The 10,523-nt window shown below is 41.3% G+C and overlaps 1 protein-coding gene across 1 annotated transcript; it reads left to right on the forward strand.

Moving 5' to 3' along the window:
* The first annotated feature begins 1,328 nt into the window (after positions 1 to 1,328).
* slc1a2a (solute carrier family 1 member 2a) lies at positions 1,329 to 9,719 on the forward strand. The gene is made up of 10 exons (XM_072671062.1): positions 1,329 to 1,464; positions 3,769 to 3,921; positions 4,266 to 4,516; positions 4,650 to 4,785; positions 5,064 to 5,190; positions 6,248 to 6,481; positions 6,568 to 6,762; positions 7,001 to 7,135; positions 7,387 to 7,606; positions 9,648 to 9,719. The coding sequence occupies exons 1-10, from the start codon at positions 1,335 to 1,337 to the stop codon at positions 9,717 to 9,719; spliced, it is 1,653 nt and encodes a 550-aa protein (XP_072527163.1). The 5' UTR covers positions 1,329 to 1,334.
* The last annotated feature ends 804 nt before the right edge of the window (positions 9,720 to 10,523 follow it).

A 10,523-nucleotide genomic window follows, 5' to 3' on the forward strand; every position in this document is an offset into this window, starting at 1 on the left:
CAGTAAAGCAATAAAGCAACTTTTAGGCTAGATCAGCTTGGAAAATGCTCTACATCCATTTGATCACCTAATGCTTGGTGTACCAAGGCACCATTAATTGTCCTGCTCAGTTCAGCCATGCATGTGCTTAATTATCGAATGCCCTGACGTTATGTAACCCAGCAAGGTTATACTCTCTTAAGAAGGGAGGAGTGACTTCTAAGTTTAAGAGCTTTAAAGCCAGACCACAACAAAGCCGGACGACTCTGCTGTGCTGTTGTGTCATGTGACATGATTGGCATTAGCTAACGTTGGCCGGTCCGCAGAGACGTGACCTGAAAGTTGGGGGCACCAGTGGAGTTAGCATGGCATGTCCTGCCCTTTGCTTAGAAGACAAGGGATCACAGAAGATGATCCTCAGGTCATAACATTGGCATACAAAAACATGCAAACACACAGTAGTAAAGTTCGAGGGATCACGGTTTCTAAGCTTAGCTTACCTTCATAACTTCTAGGAACGAATCACTTGACTATTTGATGTTGGATCTTTAGTGAAAGCTCTATGTGAAATCACGGCAACCCAAAGAACCATTGGATGCTTACATGGTTATTTGTCTGGTTACAAGTTTTTTGAGTTGAGGGATGTTTGTAGTTTGTAAATGGTTTTATTTAGAACCTTTAAAATGGTTCTATGTAGCACCATCAATGGTTCTGCTATTGTCACAAATCAAAAAACCCTTTCTTGGTGCTACATAGAATCCTTTTTAGAGTGTATGTCAAACATGTACACTTTAAGCAGGCATTATCCAACAGATCCTGAGGGTACAATAAATGGACAAAAGTATATGGACATCCATTGTTTCTTTCAAAATCAAGGGAATTAAAAAGTATCCTACTGGAGTATCATATTGGAGTAACTGTCTGTACTGTTCAGGGATGTCTTCCTACTAGATTTTGAGAGCATTGCTGGGAGGATTTGATTGCATTCAGCAACAAGAGCATTAGTGAGGTCAGGATGTTGGATGATCTTCACCTCACTTCATCCCCAACTCATCCCAAAAGTACTGGATGGAGCTCCATCCATCATTCCAGAGAACACAGCTCAATGCTGGGGGCTTTATACCCCTCTAGCTTTGTCCTATCCTGTATGTGTGTGTGTGTGTTCACACCTCTGTGTTAGCAGTGGGTGCAACTTAAAGTAGCTGAATGCATTCATCAGAAGGGGTGTAGTTATTCTACAAGTCTGTGATATCTGACCAATGACTGGCCATGCTTATAAAGCCAAACAAAGTATTCTTCAAATGTTAATATTAATCATTAGCTTCTTTTCCATCTTCCCTGCCAGTGCCAACAACATGCAGAAACAAGTAGAGGTCCGAATGCACGAGAGTGACCTTGAACCCCCAGTTCCTCCATCCGAGCCAGCATGTGGAGGCATCTGTGACAAACTCATGAAGAACTTGCTTCTAACACTCACAGTTCTTGGTAGGTCCTCTTCATTTTGATGTTTATACAAATTAGGTGGAATCCATCACCTACTGTAAAAGTCAAATAGTTACACATGGCTTCATTTGAAGGAAGCTTCTGCTTGATTATGGTGCATGCAAAAAAATAATGTGACGCCACCATAATGAACTCGCTTGCGGTTTATTGCAGTTTGAGCTGCGGGTCTAGAGTATCATACTTCATAACAGAAGCTGCTGTTGAAGCCTGCATGCTCACAGCTTATCAGTGTATTCTCTCCAGGAACAGCAGCAGCCTTCAGCTTTCTACAGTCCAAATGCCATGCAAATTTCTTTTTGATGAAACACAGGCAATGTTTAACCCTGAAAAGTGTATTTATGTGCATTGACAAACCCAGAGAACGGCCTTATGTCATATGCCTGCAGATGTTCCGCTGGAAAATGAGGAAACTCTCCTACTTTTAATAGATACAGTATTCCTAGCTTTACTTTTGGGTCATGCTGGGTGATGATCAATCACTTATTACAAATTACAGGCTACAGGAATTGAGTTAATGAGATTATGTTGTGCCCTGTGCCCAGATGACAGTTGCTAACCACTTGACTGATGGCTAGTTCACTGAAGGCCTTTATTTTCAATCTTTGTTTTGAATAGAAAATAACTCATTTCATGCTTAGCAGGGAAGAAAGGGTGCTATGAACACAAACACACTGCTTAGTAATGGTGTAGATATAAATATGAATGTGCTAGAAGTCAGACAGCAGCACTAGTGAGCATTTGTGCTATTTGCTGGCCAATGGACAGCATGCCTCGTCTCAGTCTTCACCGATTCAAGGTAGATTATATACCTTTCTGACTTACTGCAAAGGAGGCTTGCTCAAAAATGTACATTCTGTTGAGGGTGTAAGTAGAACTGACCTAAACTGGCCCTCTGTAGCACATTTGAGAGCACATTTACAGACTATATATGTTCTATACTATGTATACTTGCCAGACAGCCCCCTATGTGTATATGTCTGTATTGGACTATATTAAATATCACAGTGAATGTGGACCAACTATCTTCTCTAACTGTTTAATCAAAGGTCCGAAAAGGGAGGATGGATATAGATATAGTCTAGGAGAAGCATGCCTTTGATCCAGAGGTTCAAAAGTGTGTGTTTGCTGTAAGTTAACGACTTTGTGGAGGATGACTCACACCTTCTTAAAGTCTGACCCAACCCAGTGGTTTTCATCAAACACAGAGTAAGCTGTTTGACGCAATATTGATTGCATTAGGGGGTCATCATGGGGTCATAGCATAGTTTTAGGACTAGGATCACTGACTGGATTTCACTGACTAGGACAAATACAGACGTTAGGAATATTTCTTACGTCTTAACTCAACAGGACCTTTTAGGCAACATTCTGTAAGTATATGATGTGAAGATGCGATATGAAGACGGTGGTGGGGAGGGAACTTTGAGAAGTTCAGGCAGAGTTCAGGCAGATTCTGCTTTGAGCTAGTAGAGCTAGGACTGAGAGATTTGACTGAGTTATAGGGATGTGACGGGGTGGTGGTGGGGTGCAGAAACTTCGTCATGGGCACAGAAGGTAGAGATGAGAATATAGAGGATATTAGATTGGAAGGTGATGGGGCTTCAAGCTTGGTACCTCTCCCAAAAACCATTTTGTCATTTCTTCACATAAACAATTTGGTTCAAATAGTCTCAGTGTTAAAATATACAGTTCTAAGGCAACCAGTCAATTATCTATGTATGTCTGTTTATTTGTCTGCCAATCTATCGATGGCTCTACTGATAATGACCACTGATTACCATCATCATGTGGCTCCAATGTGTGTTTACAAAGTGACAGCTTTTCAGAAAGCGTGCCATGTGCCGCCACTACATAGGAATAGACTACTGTGTTTATCCTGGGCCTAAAAATGTCTATAAGTGGCACTGAAGGGTGAACTTCAAGGCTTTAAACTGCAAATCTAATTGGATTATGTATATAAAAACAAACCCTGGTCACGCTACTGTACATTGTTACAGTAGGGATGAGATGAATAGAGAGGTACTCAACTGCAGCAACAGTGCAGATGCTTAAAAATTAAGAAGCGATAGCAGTTATTTTAACAACTCATTCTGTCATTCTGCTTGTAGCTTAGAGCAATTAGAGATGATCACTGTCAAAGATGATGGATTTTGTGCTAATTGATGTTAGATTTTAGTTTTTCAGTCTTACCGAACACTTAGCTATTCTGTTTGACTGTCTGTCTCTCTTGGTGAGCTGAGACTACACAGCAATCTGATCTGTCGTCTGGTGTCTTGTTTTGTTCAGGTGTGATTGCAGGTTCACTAGCTGGCGTTCTCCTGCGATATGCATCTCCGCTCCCTCCTGACATCATCATGATCATTGCCTTTCCTGGTGATATTCTCATGAGAATGCTGAAAATGCTGATTTTGCCTCTTATCATCTCCAGTTTAATCACAGGTACCTTACAGAGAAGAAATGTAAACATCAGTGATTGTAGTGATTCTGTAAGGGATGTCCTAGAAGAACCACTTTTGGCTCCATAAAGAACCAAGAATCATAATTATAAAAGAAATATGTGAAGAACATTTTGAAGGTTTTGAGAACCATCATTTGATAAACAGGTTCTTTACCACACATCTCAACCATACAAACATGGTTTCTCATGAAGCCAAAAGGGGTTCTACTGTGGCATTGCACCAATTAATATTTGTAGTGCCTAGATCACTGCTTCTGCTAAATATTAGGTTCTTTAATGTGATATACGAATTGAGCTATTGTACAATCAACCACTCTCAACACAGGCCTGGCCGGGTTAGATGCCAAATCTAGCGGCCGCCTCGGTACGAGAGCTATGGTGTACTACATGACTACAACTATCATTGCTGCTGTCCTGGGTGTACTTCTGGTGCTGGCGATCCACCCTGGCAACCCCAAGCTAAAAGCAAACCTAGGAGAGGGGAAGAAGAACGATGAAGTTTCCAGTTTAGATGCCTTCTTTGATCTCATCAGAAATCTCTTTCCAGAGAATCTGGTACAGGCTTGCTTCCAGCAGGTTGGTGTCATTTATCTTTGCTGCATTATTAAAGCATTAGCTCCACCCATTCCTCCACCCCAGGCTATTTCTGCTCTATAATTTATTTTATTATGCAGATTTAAGTAGGTATTATTTTTCTCTTTCTTTCCAGATCCAGACTGTATCAAGTAAAGTTGAGGTAGCTCCTCCTCCTCATCCAAATCGATTTGGGCGAAATGCCACCAAGGGTGTCGCTAAATATGTTGTCAAGAAATCTCTTCAGTTCAAGAGTGGCATGAATGTGTTAGGTGATTATACCATTTTAACCCCTTAGACCCTGAATTAAGGCATTAGCTTCATAGGCCCCAAAATTGAACCCTGTGGGACATCACAAGCTATGCTAAAGCAAACGGTTTCAAATAATTCTCAATCATTTCTGCATTAATTAATTTAATAACTGAATAATAAACCTAGAATGTAAAGGGTTAATTAAATGATATATCTAGACAATTTCAGAGCACCATGTCATTTTGTTTACCTCTCTCTCACAAATAATTAATAAGAAAACCTTTTACTCTTCTGCTAGGCCTCATTGGCTTCTTTGTGGCTTTTGGCATCTGCATGGGGAAGATGGGTGAGAGAGCCAGGCTGATGCTGGACTTCTTCAACGTCCTCAACGAAATTGTGATGAGGCTCGTCGGCATGATCATGTGGTCAGCTTTTAAGCACTGTACTGTTTTGCATGTCAGATAGTAAAGTCTTAATATGTGACATTCACCCGCTACAAATGAGATACAGCTCATCTAATATTGTGTATTGTATATTGATTAATGATCAATTGATTGATTATGAATGATTAATTAAGATCAGTTTAAACTTATTGCTTCTCTTTAACTCTAGAACTTTTATTTCCCTACACATTATACTGTTCTCAAAAGACATACACATGTGTATTATATTATTATATCCTATATAGACAGAAGTATTGGGACATATACACACTTTTCTGCACTATGCTCTGAGCTCAGCACTCTGCCCCGACCCCGCTCTGTAACTTTACATGGTCTGATACTCAGTTAATGGTGGAAGATCTATTCACCAGCAATTTCACCAGCTAAGTTGTTATAGCAGCAGTGTCTCCTATTCCAGAACCACACTTTTTAAACTCTTTAGAGCCACCCATTCTTTCATGAATGTACGTGAAGGCAGACTGCAAGGCTAGGGGCTTAGTTTCACACATCTGTAGCAATGGGACTGGATAGTGCTAATATTCTGTCCTATGGGCTGTGCTTAGCTAGTTGAAACAATGGTAAAGCTGATTGGCTAGGGCTATCTCTTAGCCTAGCATTGAGATTTTAGCAGTATACGATTTTTCAGTAGTTACGTCTGATATCCTGATATCCTGTCCTGTGGTGGTGGGAAAGATGGTACATCGGGTTTTAGGCTAGCATGGATATCCTCCATGGTTGCTTCACATTGACCCAGTTAGTGTCTAATCTAACCTTTAAGGATGGAATAAACTCTGTTAAAATGTGCCAGTCCTTTAAATGGACTTCTCCTGGCCTAAGGTGGGATATTATTTCTCCTGACTAACAAGTAGCAGAGATTTAAGGTTTTTTTTTTTCTTGGGAATGTCAAAGTTAACACTAGCAGCGTGTTCATACTTTAACTACTGTTTTCTTTTTCTTTTTTTAAATAGCCCTGAGGAAAAGAAATGCATTGTGCTTACATGCCATAGAGTTCTGTCTTAACGCATTTTCCCTGTCACAGGTATTCCCCTGTGGGCATTGCATGCCTAATCTGCGGGAAGATTATTTCCATCAATGATCTGGAGGTAGTGGCACGGCAGCTGGGGATGTACATGGTCACTGTCATCGTGGGCCTCATCATCCATGGTGGCATTTTTCTCCCACTAATATATTTTATCATCGTCCGGCAAAACCCTTTCACATTTTTCATGGGAGTCTTCCAGGCTTGGGTCACTGCATTAGGGACAGCCTCCAGGTAGACAATTTTTCAATTCTTTTGAAACCTTATTGAAAGGATGTCATTGAAGATGCAGCTAACATCTTTGCATGTCTCTGTCTTAGCGCTGGAACGCTGCCTGTTACCTTTCGCTGCCTGGAGGAAAACCTGGGCATTGATAAGAGAGTGACCCGATTTGTGCTGCCTGTCGGTGCAACCATCAACATGGATGGTACGGCCCTTTATGAGGCAGTGGCAGCCATCTTCATTGCACAAATGAATGGAGTACAGCTTGATCCTGGCCAGATTGTTACAGTCAGGTAGGTCAATTTTTATTTTTTTCTTTAATTTAATATTTTATGCTTTATTATAACTTTATTTTCAAATGTAAATGATCAAAATATGAACTCAAATTAGTTATGGACACTTGGAAAATTGTACAAATAAAATGTTATACTGTATTGCTATATTTCTTTACTTAATTTATGACATTGATTAAAGTAGAAGTTCACATTTTCCAAAAATGAGCTGAAACTAATTGTCTATTTCCCACCATAGCCTGACAGCCACTCTAGCTAGTGTAGGAGCGGCCAGTATTCCCAGTGCTGGTCTGGTCACCATGCTTCTGATCTTGACTGCTGTGGGACTGCCAACCCAAGACATCAGTTTACTGGTGGCAGTCGACTGGCTACTGTGAGTAAAGCATTCTCTATCCAAGGCCACTCAACAGTGAGCCTCATCATACCTTTATGCTATAATCAATAATCTAAAGTGTGCTTTGCCTTTAGTTTCACAATTCAAACCTGGTAAAGACACATTTGGGCCTTTTGTGCTTAAAGATCTAACGACCCAACCTAAAAACCTAACTAACAACAAGTTCATGTTACTGCCTCAAGAGATGTGGCACGTGTGTTTCTCTGTTTCTCCACTCCACCCAAAAACAGGGATCGTTTCCGCACGTCCGTCAACGTTGTTGGAGACTCGTATGGGGCGGGCATCGTGTACCACCTCTCCAAAGACGAGCTGGACATGTTCGACGCCCAGCAGATGAGGGCAGACGACTTTGAGATGACCAAGACACAATCCTTCTATGAGAATAACACTAACCATGGCGTATATACGTCACGCAACTCCTGTCCACAAGTCCTGATAGATGACTGCAAGGTACATATCACTCTCACAGATATAGAAACCTGTATGTAGAGCCTGTTGTTCTTACTGCCCAGTACTGCATGTGTCGCTTTCATTTTTGTCCCTTTTTTGTATTCTGATTGTTCTGCCATGACTGCTCGAAGGTATATTTTGGAGACCAAAAAAAAAAACCAACAAAAAAACAAACAAACCCAAAAGATGGAGAAATAAATAAATAAATATGGTCTTATTTATTTATTTGTTTGTGTACAGAGTGAAATAGCAGTTTTGTCTGAACAGGATTAGCAGTTTTATTCAAGTTTGTATGCATTTATGCATGTTTGGACATGTTAGGATGAGGCAGATTTGAAAGTCCTTAAAAATAATGTCTATTATGGATGGGCTTAGCTGCTGCATTGACTGGACTTAGGCTGACAGGCCAAGCTGGCTTTGGCCTTTTCAACACTGAAAGATGTAAGAGAAGATAAACTGAGGGTGAATCTAAGAGTAAATTTGAGTCTTTTGCATTTTTTTCTGTTGAGTGCTGATGACAAAGGCTGCTATTTCATCTGAGTCTATGTTCTTCTGAGGAACCCCTGGTGAAGAAGAACATTGAGCCAGATTTTTGGCTTTTTAAAGGAATCACATTTGATCTATCTGATCTATCTAAAACTGTTATTCATTTGTACTGTTTTTCTTTTCATGTATGCTTATTTTTCCGTCTAATTTCTGTTGAAGTTGAGCAGATATCAGTGACTCTTGTCTTATAAAAGTGTAGGCCAGTGCTCATTTCAGTCCAGTGTACGATAGCGAGCATGGCACTGTTCCTCAGCATCTTTAGGCCACTTGCTTTGGGCAGAGATTCCATACAGTAAGCCCAAAATTACTCTGAACGCCTTGGCTAGCATGTTCTGCATGTTCTTCAGAATAAATTTGAGAAATTAATGAATGAATAATACACTCTAAAAAATAAAGGTGCTTTGAAGAGTTATTTGAGTGATGCTATTGAAGACCCACCTTTGGTTCTATGAAGAACCATGTGTTCTATATACATGGTTCATAATGGAACCAAAGGGGTTGTTCTAGGCCCCTACAGACCACAATACAGGTCCAGTCCTAGATGCTGTCCTATCCGGACCTGCACCTGGACCTGGATGCCAGCTTTTCTAGCCTTTACAGAACGATTAGAGTCAACAGTCAGAGAAGAAAAGTGAGTCAGAAGGAAGTTAATTCATCTGGCGGCTCTAAAAAGAGAAAGGTCATGAATCATGAATAGACAGGCTTGTACATGTTTACTCTTTCAATGACCAGTTCTAAACCAGTATGTTCTGATGCCGTGGCTGATATTAAAATCAGTGATGTACCGCGGGGCTACAAGATGAGTCATTAAGCTCTCTATGTTAAAAAGCACACTTTTTCAAAAGCATTCAATGTTATTTTTAAATGTAATGACTACGAGAAATAGGTCCATTTGCTTCTCTGCATGTTTGATAAGAGGTCTGGCAAACATTTACCTTCGCTTTACCTTCGTACCATATGCCTACGCACATTTGCGTTACTTACGGCACAGAGCGACAAAATGCTAGCTAGCATATTAGCTAGCTAGAGCTAGCTGTCCAACGAACCGAAGGATAGTTGCATGTCCTTAGCCATAGTACCATTGTAGCATGGCTACATTTCAGGCGTGATGCCATTTAGACTTGTAGTTTGATTTGACATTCAGTCATTGGTGACATAAATTGTTGCTATAACTACTAGACTACTTCAGTACTCAGGATGTGACACTAAATCATAAAGCGTCGTTAGTTAGTTAGTCTTGCCTTGAGGAAATTGTCTCTAACTGGACTGAATTTCAGTGAAATACCCCTGTTCTATGGTATCGCTCAAAGAACCACTTCAAACACCTTTATTTTTAAGAGTGTCAGACCGAACCCGAGGCTGATGTTGAGACCTTATCCACTACAAATGGTTTCTCTGCTCCGAGCTGTAGACGATGTAGTGTTACCAGCAGCGGTAAATGCATTTTCAATGTGCCTTGGTCCAACAGTTAGATGTCCCTGATAATTGCTTTCAGGTAACCTTGGCCCCAAACGGTTCCCCTGCGGAGTTCTCTCTTGTTGAGGAGGAACCTTGGATACAAGAGTAACACAGCACACAGATCCAGCTCCGCCTTATCCTGAGTCCCGCAAGCTTATTCTTCCTGGTGAAAACAAATGAACGAACGCAAACGTTTTACACTTACGGTACTAACCACCGACATCAAAGAACTATTCTCACGCACAAGAACGGACAGTCGCGTGACAATTGCAGTCATCTCCACATGGCAGAGAATGTAGCGTGGAGCCCTTGACACGATCAGAGGCTTAGCCGGGTAAGGGAAGGGCTAAAAGTTCTGGCTACGTTCTACGAGCCTTACCTGCGGGTGAACGCCCTCTCCGAGCGAAAGCACACGAATGACCTTCCAATTCCAGCTTGATCAGAAAAAAAAGAGCTTTGGATTACTGTAAAGGACAGGTGAGCGTAGCAGTGAAGTGTGCTGTGGTCAGGTGGCCTTGCATGTTCTTTTGTTTCTTTCTTTCTTTTAAGGGGGGGTTATTGTGACAGTCCTGTAACGCTGATTCCAAATGCAGCTGATTCCACACTTCGCTCACAATGCTTTCAGTGGTAAACGTTTAAGGCCTTTGGCTTGTAGTTCGCCGCGCTGAAATCTGCTGCTTTCCAATAACGCATCAAGTCAAAGTACTTCCTCCAAAGTTCCCTCTATAGTCTGCCTGGTAGCACTGCTGCTGCAAACGCAGTCACCGTAGAGTTCGCATCCACCACCAGCGCATAGCACTGGCAGTTCCGACTCACTCCCCCCCACACCAGTTCTAATGAAAGGTTAAAGGGAAGCGCAGCTTGTTTGCAGGAGCTCCGTTTGACTGGCTTGGCTTAGTTGGATTAAGCCTTG

The sequence above is a fragment of the Salminus brasiliensis genome, chromosome 25 (genome assembly GCF_030463535.1).
Source record: "Salminus brasiliensis chromosome 25, fSalBra1.hap2, whole genome shotgun sequence".
In the NCBI taxonomy this organism is placed as follows: Eukaryota; Metazoa; Chordata; class Actinopteri; order Characiformes; family Bryconidae; genus Salminus; species Salminus brasiliensis.

Bases quoted from the DNA above. Each gene is read 5' to 3' on its own strand.
- slc1a2a (XM_072671062.1), top strand. From the start codon at position 1,335: ATGCAGAAACAAGTAGAGGTCCGAATGCACGAGAGTGACCTTGAACCC. The intron at 7,136-7,386 runs GTGAGTAAAGCA...ACCCAAAAACAG, and splicing joins GTGGCAGTCGACTGGCTACT to GGATCGTTTCCGCACGTCCG. The intron at 7,607-9,647 runs GTACATATCACT...AATTGCTTTCAG, and splicing joins TCCTGATAGATGACTGCAAG to GTAACCTTGGCCCCAAACGG.